We start from the raw sequence: 19,535 nt of genomic DNA, 5'->3' as shown, positions 1-19,535 counted from the left end.
TCCAAATACTTATGTATTTACCTAATATACCTAACTGTGATATAAACGGAATGTGCTATGCACGTGGGTTCCCGTTGCTGTTTCTCAATAAGTCAAATTTAGCTTTAAACTCGTTTAAGTTTTTAGCCTGGACGATCTCTTTGTCCAGGCTATTCCATAAGTCTATACTTCTGTAAGGAAAGCTATATTTCTTGATATCCTTCAAGCAGCTTGACTTTTTCAATTTCATTCCGTGTCCTCTTGATACTCTCTTATCGCATACAAACAGATCTTCTTTGTCAATTTTATCTACTCCCACCATGGTCCTGAACACTGCAATCATGTCTCCCCTCTTTCTCCTTTCCTTTAAGGAAGGCAAATCCAGCTTTTCCAGCTCTGTATGACAGGTCTGCCAGACTGGGGACCATCTTGGTTGCTGTTCTTTGTATTCTCTCAATCTTGTTTATATCTTTTTGTGTGGGGACCACACTACCGCTGCATATTCTAACCTGGGGCGGATCATGGCCACTATCAATTTTTTCATCATCTCCTCATCCATATAATGAAATGCTACTCTTATGTTAGTCAAGAGTTTATAAGTCTCTCCAACTATCTTGTTAATGTGCTTTTCTGGTGACAAACTACCTTGGACCAGCACTCCCAAATCTTTCTCTTCTCTCATTTTTGTGATTAATTCATTACCCAGCAAATAAGTCAGTGATGGCCTCCTGGTACTTTTACCCATTTCCAATATTTTATATTTCTTTACATTAAATTTCATTTCCCACATCCGGCTCCAATCATGTATCCTATCCAAATCCTCCTGCAGCATTTTACAATCCTCCTCAACCTCTACCTTCCTCAAGATCTTTACATCATCAGCAAACAGACTTGCATAACTGTTCACTCCATCTACCATATCATTTATGTAAATCAGGAACATTGCTGGCGCCAACACCGAGCCTTGATGGACTCCACTTGTTACTTCCCTCCATCCAGACATCCTGTCCTTTACTACTGTCCTCATTTGTCTGTCTCTCAAAAAGTCTCTCATCCATTCCAGAAGTTTCCCCTTCAGTCCTCCTATATATTCTAGTTTCCACATTAGTCTCTTATGAGGTACCTTGTCAAAGGCCTTCTCTAAGTCTAAGTACACACATTCCACCCAACCATCTCTCTCCTGTACCACGTCAGAGGAACAATAGACTTTAGTCCATAGCAAGGGAGTTTAGATAGCAGGGAACGGTGCCACATTCTGTCAAAAGCTTTAGAAATATCAAGGCCTACTGCATGAGTTTCCCCATGTTGGTCAACTGATTGATGGATGGTGTGAGTCAGGAGATTAAGTATATCAGTGGTGGATCTTTCATGGTAAAAACCGTAGTCTATCACTAATTAAGTGCTGGACTTAAGATGGTTAACTATGTGTTTATTCGTTACGAATTCAAATACTTTACAGGAGAAGATGATATAGCTACTGGTCTGTAATCAGAGGGGTCAGAGGACCCTCCTTTCTTCGGAATTGGGTGGATATTGGCTTCTTTCCATGAATTAGGGAATGAAGAAGTATGTATGCATAATCTGAATAATTTGGTTAGAACAGAAGCAAGTGCTGGGGAGCATTTTTTCAAACAATTGGAGGAATTCCATCTTGGCCTGGAGCTTTGTTGGTTGGGAAATTGTCTAGGATGGATTTTACATATCTAGTCTGTATTTTAAGTGGATAAGTTTTGGGAGAGTCAAGTTCTAGTACTGGGACATTCAAGCTTACTTCCTTGAATGTAGAATTTCTGGCAGATGTACTGGCAAGAATATTTGCTTTACCACGCAGGTCATTTGTAATGTTACCATCTGAAGATTTTAGTGGGGGAATGGGTGATGACTTGTTAAAGTTATTATTAAAAGAATTGAGAGTTGACCAGAATATTCTATTGTCATTAGGATTGTTTAGTAGTTTGGATGCTTTGTTGTGAGGAAAGTTTGATTTAGCGAGATTTATTACTGCTTTTGCATGGTTTCTAGTAATTTTAAATTGATTGAGTTATTCAGATTTTTTTATTTTAAGTAAGAGTTATTTGCCACTGACTTTTGGACCATTGGTCTGGCACAATTGCTATCAAACCATTTTGGAGAGTACAATCTTTTAGTGAACTGTTGACTTGGTATGAAAAATTCCATACCAGCTTATGTCATTAATATGGGACTGGACAAAATTGATGTTAGTAGAGAAGAAAGACTGCCATGGAATGTCAGCAAGATAATTTCTGAATCCATCCCAGTCTGCCCTGTCAAAGTGCCATCGGGTCACCCTGACAGATTCAGAACAGGAGGGTTTGGGGAACTGATTAATGAGGCTTTGATGAGATTGTGGTTGGAGGATCCAAGTGGTGATAGTACTTCTATCCTGTACTGATCTGGATTTTTTATCAAATAGATTCAAGAGTTAGGCATTATGGTCAGGATTATCTGGTATTCTGGTTGGTTGCTTTACCAACTGCGTGAGATTAAATGATTCTCCAAACAGCTCGCATTCTAGACCAGTATCATCAGTCCTGGCAGAATGGGATAACCATTCTACATATTATGTATGTTAAAAGCACATAAAATGGTAATTTCAGTGCTAAGGGCAAGGTTAAGGTTAGTCAGCTCTGTGGATATGGAGTCCGATACACTGGGTTCTGAAACATTGGGGGAGCAGTAGACTACACAGATACATTTGGTAATATTTAGATAATTTAGTTTATACAATGAATATTCAAAATTAGTTGAAGTTCAAAACAGCGTCAACTGCTTATTTGGATTTGATATAACAGCAGATGCCACCCTTGTTACGGAAGTTTGTTAGGATTTGGTAACCAGGAAAAGAATATGGAGATATTTCAGTAGAGGGTGAGATTTGGGATTCTGGGAGGAACAGATCTAGAGTGGATAGTGACTGAAGAAAAAATTAACTGAATTCTGATTGGTACTAAGACCATGGATATTGGTGGAATATAGGGCCAAACCTTCATTTCTTCTCTTGCAGTAGTCGCTGTTGGCACAGTCACAGTTGCTTGATAGCAACCAGGAGGACCCTGTGCCGCCGGCCTTACCTTGCCGGTGGTGGCAATATGAGATACATTGTGGCTGGATGGCCTGGAAAAAGAGAATATCTTCAAGTACAGTATATATGTACAGTATTGTGATGAGTAAGGGTAAAAGTGTAAAGGATGAAGTGTGTGAAAAAGTACAGCAGATGAGAAAGTTTGCTAGGTCAGAGAAAGCATTGATAAGGAAGAGGAAGGTGAGTATGAAAAAAAATAAAAATAAAAAATGCTTCTGTACCAGTATTACGATACAGTATTGTCATCCCTACTCTAGTGTATGGAGGTGAAACTTGGATCCTATTGGAAGGACACAAGTCAAGCAGATATGAGTTGTTTGAGGGGATAATGTTTAGTAATGAAGCTTTGTGGAGTGACAAACAGGCAAGAAATGTAATCAAGGAGCATTGTGATGATGTGGATGTGACTGAAAATGTTAGAAGAAGCTACTCCAAGATGGTTTGACTGTGTGGAGAGGATGGAGAATGGATAGCTGACTATAAGTTTACGTGTCAGTGAGGTGGAGGGGGGAGGGATAGATGCAGGATGAGATGGAGGGATGTGGTGGAGAGATATAATGAGAGGGAATAAGTTGGAGGGAGGCCACCCAAATGGCAGAGGACAGAGTGATATGAAGGCAATTGGTCAGTGCTTGCGGGATGAAAGCATCTGTCTATACAAGTAGATAGGTAGATAGATGGACATTGTACATCAAAAGAATCTTTGTGCACCGTAAAAATAGCTTTTAAAGTCTCAGTGTGTTCGTAATTTTTAGTAGTTTTGAGAACACTACTTGTAGTTTTATTAGTGAAGCTGTCAGACTCACCTTTAGGGAAAAGGTAGATTCCAGTGTCTTATGGTTTAAGAGATTAAGGAGATGTAGATGGAAGGTTGGAAAAGCCAGTGTCCACTTCAGTGATGGTAGTAAGTGTTTGCAATGTTGATGCAGTTACTGATATATAGTTCCCTATATTTCTGTAGAATATGTACTTATTTAAAAAAAAAAAAGTACTTTGGAAATGTGGAGAGGATGGAGGATAACAGTTGGGTGTGGAAAGTGAGAAGTGTGAACGTCGGGGGTAAAGTTGGGAGAGGCAGACCAAAATAGACCCAAGACAAAGTCATAGAGCGCAACCTCACTAAGGGACTGAGTAGGGAGGCTTCCAGAGATCGAGCAGCATGGAGAACTCCCATTACGTGACCAAGGCCAACACATACAAAGATGCTAGAGGCTTTATAAATGATACAAATGATATGATCGGCTGTTTTGTTAAATAAACTCAGTCTTCCTTGCCTTGTAGTTTGATTAAAAGATATATACATATTCATGTTAAGAAAATGCTATAAGGCAGCAATTTCTAGCTTTTAAAACAAGTCTTTTTCATATAATGAAGGATGAGCATGACAGTTTTGTCTGTTATATGTGAAGTGAATGAAAGCTTGAAAACATCATGAATTTATATCATGTGTACAACACTTGGAGCAAGAAGAATGTAGCAAGAAGTTCTTTTGATAGAAAATAATTCAGGTTTTCTAGGATTAAATCACTTATACCCTCGTTATTGACCACTTCCTTATTTGCAGTCCCACAGCCTTGTAGAAGAAATGAGTTTCCACTTCTTCAGCTCTCTTACACTTCATCTTTTTTTACCTCCTTGAGCCTTTCATATAATACGTCCCTGTCTTTCCTGCTCAGAGTTCTTCTTATCACCACATATTTAAACTCTTCAGTATCCCTTAGCTCTTTTGCTGTGCACCAAATTTCATCCACATTTTGTGTACAGTACTACAGAAAGTCACTTTGAGGGGTCTGAATTTATCTTTTTCGTACTTTCCAATTGCTGCTGAATTCTACTACATGTACTTGTACTGTATATCCTTGCTTATTAGGTTCTTAATAAAATGTGATAGGAAGCGTTATGAGGAACACACTGAGGTGGTTTGGCCATGTGGAGAGGATGGAGGGTGAAAGACTGACGAAGAGAGTGTATGTGAGTGAGGTGGAGGGGGGAAGAGGGAGGGGGAGGCTGAGGATGAGATGGAGGGATGAGGTGGAGAGGTATATGAGAGAGGGAGGTGTGAGTTGGGAGCAGGGCAGTGAAATGGCGGGGGACAGGGCGACTTGGAGGCGATTTGTTTATGGCCACCCCAAACGGGATTGAGGCGTCTGGCAATAGATAGATAGATAGAATAAATTTCCTCTCCTCTCTTTCCCTCTCAGTTCTTAATCTTTTTTTCCATCTTTCCAAATATTATCTCTGACCTATTTCTTCCTACTGTGTTAAAAGATTTTTTTTTAAATCTTTTTTAATTACTTCACTTACTCCAGATAGTTTCCTTACTTCCTATTCTCTTGCTCTTGATTTTTACTTGAATGCTTAGGTCTTCTGGCATATTATCTTTATTTCTTGTTATTTCAGCATATGTTTTGCCGACCTCTTCCCAACATTTGTTGGATATTTCCTCATCTGTTCACCTCGACTTTCAATAATTTTTCCCTTCTCCATCAGACTTTTAGCTTTTTTTTTTGACTGAATACTGGTAGTTTAGTGGTATGAATGGTATTAGCATAGGATGGAGCTAAGATTTTTGAGAATTTAAATATAAGTGAATGGATGTATGTCCCATTTCATGAATACTGTGGTGATTCACTTTGTTGGTAGTTGTACTTTTGCATGTCCATGTTTCTAGATTCTGGTTATCCTGGTTATGAATTTGAGAAATAATTGTGATGGTGACCATCATCCACTCACTTGATGTAGTGCTGCCTACTTCTTCCTTAGCCTTTATCATTCTTTTTCTATGGCTGCCCTCCTCTCTTCCAATTTCTCCCATCTTTCCTGTCACTTCTTATTGTTTTTCTTTCCTGTTCAGGTGGTTGAGTGAAAAGCCAAATGGTTTCCTGTAAGCCAAGAAACCATTTACAACATTGGATGGTAACCATATAACCAAACCATACGTGCTTCCTACGTGTCAACAAGTGGGTTGGTGGAGGGTTAGTGCCCCTCCCCGTAAAACAAATAACTCAAGTCAAATGGCCACCCCTTACGGGATTATGGCATCTGGCAATAGATAGATAGATAGATAGATGATGATGATAATAGTGATGGTGATGATGCTGATCTGTACATGGATGGTCTGTACATGGATGGGGTAATAAAAGAGGTACAAGGTAGGGTAGTGGATGTTGGAGTGGCCCTGGTGAGAGAGGATAGTGTTTGGAAACTCCCTGTACTGTTGTTTGCAGATGATACTGTGTTGTTGAGTGAAGACGAAGGGGAGCTGCAAGGCTTGGTGGATGAGTTTGGGAGAGTGTGTAAGAAACGGAATCTAAAGGTGAATGTAGGGAAGAGTAAAGTGATGGTCTTTGAGAGAGGTGAAGTCAGTGAATGTACAGCGAGGTTGGATGGTGAGGAATTGGAAAATGTGAGTACGTTTAAGTACTTGGGTAGTGTGATGAGTAAGGATGGAGGTTTGGAGGGTGAAGTGCTTGAAATGGTACAGCAGGGAAGAAAGGTTGCTGGTTCTTTGAAAGCAGTGATAAGAAACAGGGAAGTGAGCATGGAAGTGAAAAAGTTACTACATGAGAGAGAGAGAGCATTATAATCGGTTGTTGAATGAGGAGTTTGACTGGGACAGGGAAGGTTTGGAGCCAGCAGATCCAGTGTCTGGCCCTTGGCCTTTGATTGATACTGCCACTGTGAGTGAGGCAATAGGCAGGATGAGGGTGGGGAAGGCAGCAGGTGTGTCTGGGTTGACTGCCGAAATGTTGAAGGCCTCAGGCGATATAGGGGTGAGTTTAGTCACTGACCTGATAAATAGGATTATTTATGAGCGTGTTGTCCCAGATGATTGGCTGAAGAGTGTAATTGTAAATGTGTATAAAGGAAAGGGTGATGCCCTGGAAAGAGGAAATTATAGAGGTATAAAGCTCTTAGATCAGATAATGAAGGTAATGGAGAGAGTTTTAGAAGGTATGATTAGAGAAAGAGTGAATATTGATGAGATGCAGTTTGGATTTATGCCAGGTAGGGGGACCACTGATGCCATATTCATTGCTCGACAGCTTCAGGAAAAATATATTGGTAGGAGAAGGGATCTTTATTTTGTTTTTGTTGATTTGGAAAAGGCTTTTGACAGAGTCCCTAGAGAGGTGGTGAAGTGGGCAATGAGAAAGCTTGGCTTGGAGGAGTGGCTGGTTAGGGTGGTTATGGCTATGTATGTGGGTGCTCACACCCAGGTGAGAGTGAATGGAGATTTGAGTGATGAGTTTTCCGTGAATGTTGGTGTGCATCAGGGGTCAGTCTTGAGTCCCATGTTGTTTATCATGGTACTTGAAGCCCTTTCACGTGACTTTAGAATCGGACTCCCGTGGGAGTTGTTGTATGCTGATGATTTGGTGTTGATTGCAGAGAATGAAAGGGAGGCGGAGGAAAGGTTTAGGAAGTGGAGAGATGATATGGGGCAAAAGGGTTTAAGGGTAAATGCAGATAAAACAAAAGTGATGATATCTAGGGTTGGTGGCAGTACTGTCAAAGACGAGGGAGAGTGGCCATGTGCAGTTTGCCACAAGGGCATGGGAAGTAATTCCATCTTGTGCGGTGTGTGTGATAAATGGGTGCATAAGAGATGTAGTGGTATCAGAGGTAGACTGCGAGATAATGCTGATTTTATGTGTACGGCGTGCCGGGGTGAGCAGGTGGAGATTGTCAGACGTGAAAGGATTGAACCTGCTGGTGAATCTCTTGAGTGTGTGGAAGAGTTTTGTTATTTTGGAGACATGATGTGTGCTGGAGGTGGGGCTGGAGCTAGCTCTGTGGCTAGGGTGAGAAGTGGTTGGAAGAAGTTCAGGGAGCTCTTGCCTCTCCTGACATTGAGAGGGCTCTCCCTACGTGCTAAGGGGTCTTTGTATGCAGCATGTGTTAGGAGTGTAATGCTGTATGGCAGTGAGACCTGGGCAGCGAAGGAGGAAGATATTCGCTGGCTCAGACGTACAGAAACGACAATGATTAGGTGGATGTGCAGTGCGTCCCTGCATCCAAGGCCTGGAGGGGCTGGGTTTACAATGGAAGAGTTGAAAGGTAGGATGGGACTGGAGTGTATTGGTGTTGTGATGAGGAGAGGTAGATTGAGGTGGTTTGGACATGTGGAGAGGATGGGGGATGATAATTGGGTGAAGAAGGTGAGAAGTGTTAATATTGGGGGTGGGGTTATGAGGGGTAGACCGAGAAAGACATGGGACGAGGTCATTAAGTGTGACCTTAGGGTTAAGGGACTGAACAGGGAGGCTGCAATGGATCGTGCAGCGTGGAGAGCCGCCATTAGGTGACCAAGGCCGACACATGCTAGCATGTTGGAGCCTTTAAAAACGAAAACGAAAACGAAATGACAGTATTGTGATACCAACTCTAACATATGGAAGTGAAGCTTGGACGTTGTTGGAAGGACACAAGTCAAGAGTGAGAGGAGTGGAAATGAGTTATTTAAGAGGAGCCTGTGGAGTCACATGGAGAGACAGGCTGACGAATAAGGATATAAAGGAGCATTGTGGTGTGGATGTAGATGTGACAGGAAGCGTTATGAGGAACACACTGAGGTGGTTTGGCCATGTGGAGAGGATGGAGGGTGAAAGACTGATGAAGAGAGTTTATGTGAGTGAGGTGGAGGGGGGAAGAGGGAGGGGGAGGCTGAGGATGAGATGGAGGTATGGGGTGGAGCGGTATATGAGAGAGGGGGGTGTGAGTTGGGAGCAGAGCAGTGAAATGGCGGGGGACAGGGCGACTTGGAAGCGATTTGTTTGTGGCCACCCCAAACGGGATTGAGGCGTCTGGCAATAGATAGATAGATAGATGATGCTGATGATCCACCCGATGTCATGCACAATACACCTGATATTGTACTTAGCTTCTGTTGGTGCCTAAGCCCTTGAGTATGATAACATATATATATTTTATTCTTGGTACTTCCATGTTATTTTATTCAGCTAGGAGGGACCTGTCTGAAACAGTCAAAGATCCTCAGGACGATAGCAACTTCTTTAGTTTATTCGTACTTCCACCATCATAATTCTAATCAGCTCATGTGACAGCTGTTAGAGTGAAAGGGTCTTTGAGTGAATAAACTGGCCGTCTTTTCCTTCCAGATGAACCTCGTCCCTTCAAGGTGTACAACCGAGGGAAGCTTTACCACGCTGATGCAGAGGAGCTGTTCAGTAAGTCACCACAAAAGTTTTTACATTTATTTACCTTCCCTTGCAGTGAATTTATTCATTTGTCCATCTGTTTATTTTTCCTTATAGCTCTGTCTGTATATCTGTCCAATTGTATACAACATGTCCATCTCTCTGTTTGTCTGTCTCTGTTGCTGGACACTGCATCCTTTGAGGGGTGTCCTTAGCAAAAACACTTCCAGGTAGAGTTGCAAAGGTGGGGAAAGTTTCTGGGAATTTTGGAAAATTTCCAGGAATATTTCTGGAAATTTATTAAGGGTGGGAATTTGGGAAATATTCAGAAATTTTCTTATATTTCTCTTTACTTCTTTATTTTAAGTAAATTGACCTCACTGAAGTTATTTTTTAATGGGAAAAAAGTTTTGCATGAAATTAACAATAGCTACATGAATACCTATCTATCTATCTATTTACAGCACCAAGGCTGTTTCCCCTCCAATGGAGGTTATGAATATCAGTACAGGTAATATAAATTCTTGTACCAGTAGCAACCACTCAGGGAACTTATAATTATGGTTGAAAAGCAATGGTCAGATTAGTATAGCCCACTATGTTTGTTTTTTTTACAAAACTGATCAGGTCCAGTATGTGTTCAGTACAGTAAAACCTCAATATACAGTAATGGACTTCATTAGACCGGAATTCGCTTTTATTGGAATCGAGGAGCAGCAGGAGTGAAATCTTATATATCAGATAAACTCTAATAAAGCCAGAAGCAGTACAGACCGCCTGACCAGTTCAGCTATGTTCACCACAAAAAGGTAAATAAAAGACATGTTTATCATTGTACAGTACAGTATTATTATACATATTCATTCATCATCATTCGTCATCCAATCCTACGTTGCCCCATAGGAAGTGTAGGAGTCTTGGGCTAGGCAAGTTGGTCATCACATTTAAGATAAGAGGGACCAGCCTCACTCATCCGTGAGTGGCATTACTTGAGCAATAAACCCCAACCACTCTTTGGATATAAACCTTCACCGGCTCAATCCGACTGGAGTTCTGTAATTACCCACTATACCACCAAGTGCCATAGTTTGGTTATATGGTTATCACCCATCGTAGTAAATGGTTTCCTGTCATACATGAAACTATTCGGCATGTCACTCAGTGGAGAGTCGCCCACAGGCAGAAAGAAGAGGAAAAAATGAAGGAAAGAAAGACAGAAGCAGGAGTGTAAAGTCACCTGTAGGCAGGAGGACAAGGAAAGAATGAAGGAAAGAAAGACAGAAGAGGATGGAAGGAAAGAAGGATGGAGGAGAGGTAAGGGCAGACACCTGAAAGCAGCATCTTTCCAGAGCATCACCCTTCCTCGTGTACACATTTACAGGTCTCCTTTGTTTTACGATCGGTATGCGTTCCTAGAAAGGCAATCGTATACTGAAGTATCGTATAGCAAACTTAAGGTTTAATGGGAAAAATAGGTATGTGTTCCTGGACTCGTATATAAGAAACTCAACACTTATACAAGTGATCTAATATGCAATAATAATGATGCTTTATGTATTGTAGTGCATGTTAATCACATATGAATGTACATTTGCAAACATCTATTTTATTCTATTGCCAGATGCCTCAATCCCGTTTAGGGTGGCCACAAACAAATCGCCTCCACGTCGCCCTGTTCCTTCACCATTTCACTGCCCTGCTCCCAACTCACACCCCCCTCTCTCATATACCTCTCCACCCCATCCCTCCATCTCATCCTCGGCCTCTCCCTCCCTCTCCCCCCCTCCACCTTACTCACATACACTCTCCTCGTCAGTCTTTCACCTTCCATCCTCTCCATGTGGCCAAACCACCTCAGTGTATTCCTCCTAACGCTTCCTATCACATTCACATCCACACCACAACGCTCCTTTATATCCCCATTTGTCAGCCTGTCTCTCCATGTGACTCCACAGGCTCCTCTTAAATAACTCATTTCCACTGCTCTCACTCTTGACTTGTGTCCTTCCAACAAAGTTCAAGCTTCACTTCCATACGTTAGAGTTGGTATCACAATACTGTCATGTAGTAACTTTTTCACTTCCATGCTCACTTCCCTGTTTCTTATCACTGCTTTCAAGGAACCAGCAACCTTTCTTCCCTGCTGTACCCTTTCAAGCACTTCACCCTCCAAACCTCCATCCTTACTCATCACACTACCCAAGTACTTAAACGTACTCACATTTTCCAATTCCTCACCATCCAACCTCGCTGTGCATTCACTGACTTCACCTCTCTCAAAGACCATCACTTTATTCTTCCCTACATTCACCTTTAGATTCCATTTCTTACACACTCTCCCAGACTCATCCACCAAGCCTTGCAGCTCACCTTCATCTTCATTCAACAACACAGTATCATCTGCAAACAACAGTACAGGGAGTTTCCAAATGCTACCCTCTCTCACCAGGGCCACTCCAACATCCACTACCCTCCCTTGTACCTCTTTTATTACCCCATCCATGTACAGATTGAACAACCATGGAGACATGACACATCCCTGTTTCAACCCAACCTTCAAAGAGAAAAATTCACCCAGTTCACCATCCACATGCACCGCAACCTTAACACCATCATACATACGCTTCTCAGCATTCAACAACTTCCCATCTACTCCATATTTTCTTAATACTATTCACAATCTTTGTCTATCCACCCTGTCATGTGCTTTCTCCAAATCCATGAAAGCCGCATACAACTTCTTTCCCTTCTCTAGAAACTTTTCCACTAAAGATCTAAGAATGATTATCTGATCTACACAACCTCTTCCCTTCCTAAAGCCACCCTGTTCTTTTCCAACTAATTCCTCTGTTCTTTCTCTAACTCTGTCAATAAGTATCCTACCATACACTTTTCCTATTATACTAAGACGACAGATGCCCCTATGATTACCACACACTTCATTTTCCCCTTTTCCTTTGTCCCATCCATCCATTGCCAGACGCCATGTATCCCAGACGGGGTGGTCAAGGGCTTAGAGTTAATTGTTTTACAGGGAGGGGCACTAATCCTCCACCAACCCCACTTGATATGTAGGGATGCCAACAGCATCTGGTGTTCCCAGGCGGTCACCCATCCAAGTACTAACCAGACCCAACGTTGCTTACAAGGGAATAATTATACCTGACTTCCAATCCTCCGGGACTCTACCTTCCTCCCAGGCCAATCTGCACATCTTCCACATCCATTCTACTACTTTCTCTCCCCCATGCTTCATCATTTCACCACACACTCCATCAATTCCTGGAGCTTTCCCCAATTTTACTTTCTTCATTGCTTCCACAATTTCTATCCCACTGATTTCTTCCTGTCTTCTCACCTCCCTTCTTCTCCCAGCCATTCCCTAGCCACTTATACTCGCATTACTTCCATCCTGTATGTTCAACAATTCCTTAAAGTGTTCTCTCCTTCTGCTCACTTTTTCTCCCTTCTCCACAAACATAAAGACATGAAATAGCATAGACAATGACATGAAGTACTGTACAGTATGAAGAACAGGAAAAATAATATCCTGGGCACTGATGCACACAGACACACAGATGTTGTAAGCTGAACAAGCGTGCGGGTGAGACTGGGCAATAATGCAGTTTCAGGACAATTCGCTGTCAAGTCAATTCGCCGTCACAAAAATAACAAGATAATTCACCATCATTAATGAAGACAGCTATGGGTGATGCTAGAATATAATTCAAAGGAGACTACAGTGAGGAAGAAACAAGTTAATTATTGACTAAAGGTGCAACTAATAAATAATATCTAAAGCCTATGCTATTGAACATAGACTTTGATGGATCCCCCTGAAATATAGCTGTTAAAGTATTGATTAATTAATAATAAATATATTTATAGAATAAAGGAGTACAAAGGGTACAAAGGAAAGCAAACAGCAACAGACCTTATGGTCCTTTTGAGGCTGTTTGTTACGTAGTAGACTATGACTACGAGATCTAACTCTACATGCTGAAGGATAAGGTTAGTAAGGCAAGAAGGCTTCCACTGCGTCCAAAACCTCCAGTTAAAATTGGCAGGAAAAAGTGAGAAAAACCACCATGTAGCATGGAAAAACTGACATGGAAATTTCACAGGAAAGACTGAAAAGGAAAAGCTACATTCTGTAATACATTACAGTATCTATAAGCTACTAGTATGAATAACCTGGAAGAGAAAGTAGTAAAGTAGAATGAATAATCGAATAAATAAATAACTAATGCATGTCAGTACGGGTACTTTGAGTTGATGGAGAGTCTATGGACTCAGTGTGGAAATTGCACAGTGCACAGTGTGGATGTTCAAGGGTGATGTGGCAGCCTTGCCTGGCGCTATTAAGGTAGGCAGCAGTCAATCAGGCCCCAGCTCCGTTCATTCAACTGAGACTAGGAACTTTCCTATGTGAGACAAACACAGAAGTCACCCCCTGAAGCAGTGACCCCTGGGTATATTTAAAAACTCCCGATGGTGGCCACTTAACTAACAGGGACCCTCAGTGATCCACAGCCCATCACAGGCCGAAAGTATGAGTAGTGACCGTTAACTCAGGGCTATCTGTGCATATCCTAGTCTGTCCATATACTATAATTGCATTTAATAAATTGATCCAGGCTCTAAAAAAAAAAAAAAAAAAAAAAGTAAAAAATTACACATACGCAAGTGTTTTTTTCAGGAGTAAACATATTAAGCTGGGGGTTAGACGACAAATACTTATCCAGGCGACCTTTACAGGTTTGTACTGTATTACAATTTACTACGTCGGAAGGCAATTTATTCCATATATTTACAACTCAATTGAAGAAGAATACTTAGCTTCATGCGACTGGAATTGTTTGCCAATTATTTTATGCCCATTGCCTCTAGTATAATTCAAGTAATCAACTGTAAAGTATTTATCGACAGTCATGTTATCATGTCCTTCCAATATTTTGAATTCTTGAATTAACTCTCCTCATATCCTCCATTTTGTTAGGGTAAAGAGATTCAGGGCTTCTAAACGTTCCTTGTACGGTTTATTTCTCAATCTTTGTATCATCTTTGTCATCCTTCGCTGCACTCTTTCAAGCTTTTCCATTTCCTTTTTATAATATGGTAACCAAAACTGAACACAATACTCCAAGTGCGGGCGTACTATGGAATTATAGAAAGTGAGGACGGTATTATCTTATTTATATTCAGATGCACTGCCTATGAATTCAATCAATTTATTGTTTTTTTTTCACCGCTTCTGTACATTGTTTGCTTGGGTTCAAATCGTTTGTTATTATAACTCAGTCTTTTTCATGGTTTACCCTATTTGGGCCCAGTTAAACAGTTGATCAAGATCTCTGAATTTCCTGCCTTTGCAGTGATGTATCTGCTCTGTTACCTATTTTAGTATCATCAGCAAATTGTGAAATTTTATAACACAATCCTTTGTCAATATCATGTACATATATTTAGAAAAGAACGGGACCTAACACTAAACCCTGTGGCACTCCACTTGTAACGGTTATCCAGTCTGACTCTTCTCCATTCATTACAACTCTTTGCTTTCGTCCAATGAGCCAAGCTTCTACCCACCCGAGAACACTGCCACTGAAATCATGTGCCTTTAGATTTTGAAAGGGTCTTTTGTGTGGAACTTTGTCAAAAGCCTTTTGTAAATTGAAGTAGACCACATCAACAGATTTAGTCTTGTCATACATGTTCAGTATATCATTGAAAAAGTCCAGCAGATTCGTGAGGCAAGAACAATTATTACGACAACCATGTTACGAATCTTTTATGAGATTGTTTGTTTCTAAATGTTTCACAAACTTGTCTCTGATAATAGTGTAAGCAATTTGCAAACCTCTGATGTTAAACTAATTGGGCGGTAGGTTTCTGGTTGCCTTCTGTTGCTCTTTTTGAATATTGAGGTTATGTTACCAAGCTCCCATTCGTGTGGCATCTTACTGCTCTTAAGTGATAAGTTAAAATGTTCAGATAAAGGCTTTGGTATTTCATTCTGTAGTTCCTTCAATACACGTGGCGATATTTTGTCCGGTCCTGGTGGTTTATTCTCTTTTAATGTGTTTATTGCAAGCAGTATGTCACGATTGCTAACTGTAATGTTAGTGATTATGTTGCCCTTTCTTCTCATAAACATTCTCCCAATCTCCTCCCTTTTAGCCTCAATCGTACTACATCCACGCACATTCATAGACCCAATCTTCAGGGTACGAGGATTACGGTACTCAGTCCCCCATCCCTTTCTCTGGCCTGTCTCTTTTTAGGAGCTTAAAAAAAAAACAGAGGAAGGGGTCCCTAGTCCCCTTACCCCGCCTCTTTTAGTTGCCTAAAAAAAGTTAGGCTGCGTACTGGTATGATGATGTTGTGTATCTCCCTGGCACTCTCCCCTAACCCCCCACCACTGATGTTGTCGCGACATGGCCAAGGGTCTGTGACCTCTCTCAAGAGTCACAGACACAAAAAACATACCACAGTAACGCGGCTAGACCTTGGTGAGATGTATGGGGTGAAGTGGGAGTGGGACTGGGGAGTTGAGTTGAGCTGACTGTGTACAACAGGAGCTGAGTGGAGTGGACTGTCACAGCGGACTGGGCATGTGACGTCACTATGCAGGAATGAACTACATAACTTTGAAACAAGCCCTGAGTTACGTGAGGGTTGTCGCAGAGTAGGTGAACGTGTAACATCAAAAGTGAGTCATTCTGTTTTTGAGCATGCTGAAGGCTGTCTCATTTTATCCCATTCAGCCATGGGATGTTTTTTGAACTTTATTTTTGCCATGTCCTGATGATTTTACTTAGCTTTAGAGAGACTTTCAGTTGGAGGGGTTAGATTTAGCCATAGTACACCTCTTCAGTACAATAAACCTTTCTTAATTTGAAGAAAAACATTGCCCAGTTCAAAAGATCAAAGAAAATTAAATGTATATTATATTACATGTGGAATGTAGCATAGAATACAATATGAGGTTCTTGTAATGAGTAAATGGATAATGTTCAGTATATGTCCCATTTCAGTGGGTAGTCTGTTAACCACTGCTATGATTGCATTATTTATTTTTAGCATAATCTAGCTGTTTCCAGATAATTTGATTGAGCCTGTGAGAATTTTGAGGTTGTCAGGATTAGATGTCACCTTCATTAATCCCCTCATTACCAAATGTCTCTCTTAGACAGAAAAATAATTGACACTTGATAGCATTGTTAAAATATGAAAGATGGCCTTGGGGTGAAAGCATTAATAGTTTCTTGAAGTGGTTTTCCATTTCCAGTTTCTGGATCATACCCACCCCACTGTAGTATTGAAATGCTGATGTCTTTCCTATTTTATGTTTGGTACTTTCTTGTGTTTTTATTTGGCTTCGGAGAGCATTACTCCTGGAGTTAAATATAGCCCCCATTAACCACTTACTCCTGTTGCATGTAAGTACTGTACTTTACTTCCTCTTTATGGGACTATTCTCTGATGTTCAGAGGGAAATCAGTGGTGGGCCTTCAGCTTGTGTACTGATAAGTCCAGTAGGCCCATTACCTTCATGCACATTTTTAGTTGCCTGATGTTCTAGTGAATGAAAGTACTCTAACTGGATTTGGTCCAGGTGGGTCGTTCTGAGGAATGGTTGAGGTTTATTGCTCACATAATGCCACTCAAGGAAGAGCAGTTGGCCACTTACCGTTGATGTCTGGATTGAACCTTTGTGTTCCTGATGGGGTAGTACCCAGCTGAATGATGGATGGATGGATGTTATCTCAAACATATAAGAGGAAATTTTCAAGTTGAATAACTTTTGTAAGTAACAGGAATTATCTGAAAAGGGCATCACTGGAATAAAGGGGTTAAGACATTGGAGACTGAGAGATTCACCAATAAAGGTTGATGTGGAGTGCTTCCTTGAATTACTTGCCTCTGAAATACCGTACAGGTAAGTTCTGTTATATGACCACTTGATATACGAGAAACCGATGATACAACCTGGGTAAATTAGGGACTGTTTTCGATATATGATCTAAAAAATCCAATGATAAGACATTCAGTCTGGGACGAGGTGTGAGGATTCTAACTCAGTCATCCCAGCAAACGCAGTCACCGCCATTTTCTGTCAACCTTGGAGAGAAATAATGGGACTGCTCAGCTGCAGCGTTGCCAGACGTGCGATAATTATTGCAAAATGCAATATTTTGGCACACTGCTATATGCGATAGCATGCATGCAATAATGCGATAACTTTCATAATTTCATAATCTGAAAAATAAAGTGGGGATTGCAAAATTAACAAGTCTGCTGTAAAAGTAGTACAACAGTAGGATTTAGTAAGTCTTACGATAACCAGTATTCTAATCTGGAAGGGACTTAACAGTTAAACAAATTCAGTAATGTTAATTAATCACTTCACATATAAATATATTAATTCCACAGTAATTACTGATTTATGTGAAGAAATGCCTTTGTTTATGAGTGCAATAATTTTTATCAATAAGCAATCATTTTAACGTGCCAGGTACGATAATATGGGTTTGGGAATCTGGCAGTGCTGCTCAGCTGGCGACCACCAGGCCAGCTTCCCACCTCCCATGCAGCATTGCCACCTATAGATGAGTTTGATGCATGTTTTGTACAGTATGTTTAATTAATGTGTAGTCATGTTATTTGCATACTACAGTATTTGCTCTTTCAGGTTGCTTTCTCTGCAGTTCAGTAATAGAGATATGTTTGTTGCATTTGGTATTGTATATTTTATCTTGAAAACTTACCTTCGATGGGGTCCTTGAACACAGCCAATATTTTTCCATTAGTTACGTGTCTCGTCATACGAGAATTCATTATATGACTACGCCAAATGGAACCTAACTGCTTGTATCTTCGGGACCTCCCTGTATTTGCTCATCCCAGGGCCTAAGACGCTCATTATTAGGTAATAAAAGATTGGATGATAGTTTTAGATAGATAGATAGATGTATTTCTGTGGTTCCCAACAGGTAGAGCAAAGAGAGAGGGCCTGACTGTGTACAAGACTGAGGTGAGGAAACCACAGTATGGAGACATCTACCTCCTTGACAAACACTTTGGTGAGTACTGTACAACTCTTCTTACTTATGAACACTTCTGTCCAAGAATATAGTTTGCTTTATTTGCTGTACTTCCTGACTATCTCATTTAGCTTTGGAGAAGCCTCTTATAGTGGAGTTTAATGATGATTGTTCTAACGCCTTCATTCTGAGTCCCCAGAGCTAAATAAAATTATCTGTAGTTGGCAAGACTTATATAATACAGTAATACAGTAACACCTAATGCCCTGCTTTGCTAGTCTGAATTTGCATGTACAAATATTGAGTGTAGCAATTTAAAGTTGGGACAATTTACTTCAGATTATAAACCCCTTGACTGCAGCTAAGACGGTGAAAATGATGCCCCTGGTGCGGCAGTGCAACCAAAAGTCACCCATTGTAAACTCAGTAATTTTCATATTAATACACAAGAAAAAATAATAATACATGCACAAGAAAACTAAATTTTTCTACTTACCATACCTATTAGCACATCAGTGAATGTCTATATGCTCATACATTGCCATAGAGATAAGTGGAAGAAACATAATTTTTGGTGTTTTTGTGTGTCGCTGTAGCAAACTAGCCTCATTTGTGTGAGCAGTGCTGTTAGCAGGAAGCAAATAAGTATGGGCAGATGAATATGCAAAGTACTAATGGCAGAATACAGGGTGCATCTTTTGAAACAGAATTGTGGATTTTAAAAGGAACGTTGCAGTCTGATGATAGGTCCATTTAAAAGGAACATCGCAGTTGAGGGGCTAAAATGTATGGAGCTAAAGAGACTAAGAACTATTAAGGCTTTGGCTGCTCTGAATACATTTAGATATTGTATTTCATTTATTCTACAACTATATAGCTTTGTTTAACTGAGGGAATTAAGCTGAGACTGAATTCAAATTTCTATCTATCTATCTATCTATAGCCCGACGCCCTAATCCCGCAAAGGGTGGCCGCAGACAAAACGCCTCCAAGTCACTCTGTCACCCACCATTTGACTCCCCTCCCCCCAACTCACCCCCCCCTCCCTCATATACCTCTCAACTCCATCCCTCCACCTCATCCTCGGTCTACCCCTCCCTCTCCCTCCCTCCACCTCACCTACATACACCCTCTTAGTCAGTCTTTCATTCTCCATCTTGGGAAGAGGGAAGGGTTCCAGAGGACTGGAAATCAGGTATAATTGTTCCTCTGTACAAAGGAAAAGGGGAGAGAGAAGTATGTGGT

At 40.9% G+C, this 19,535-nt stretch overlaps 1 protein-coding gene across 1 annotated transcript in view; it reads left to right on the top strand.

Moving 5' to 3' along the window:
- LOC145399543 (uncharacterized) overlaps positions 1-19,535 on the top strand; it is a 257,044-nt gene that overhangs the window by 30,055 nt on the left and 207,454 nt on the right. Inside the window, exons 7-8 of the mRNA XM_080272155.1 lie at positions 9,205-9,277; positions 18,244-18,329. Of these exons, the coding sequence (XP_080128281.1) occupies positions 9,205-9,277; positions 18,244-18,329 (159 nt within the window). The remainder of the gene's footprint in view (positions 1-9,204; positions 9,278-18,243; positions 18,330-19,535) is intronic.

The sequence above is a fragment of the Coenobita brevimanus genome, chromosome 1, assembly GCF_032717465.1.
Source record: "Coenobita brevimanus isolate Jiangsu-jjx chromosome 1, ASM3271746v2, whole genome shotgun sequence".
Classification (NCBI taxonomy): domain Eukaryota; kingdom Metazoa; phylum Arthropoda; class Malacostraca; order Decapoda; family Coenobitidae; genus Coenobita; species Coenobita brevimanus.
The sequence above is the reverse complement of the archived record's forward strand: the minus strand, read 5'-3'. Positions and strand labels throughout refer to the sequence as shown.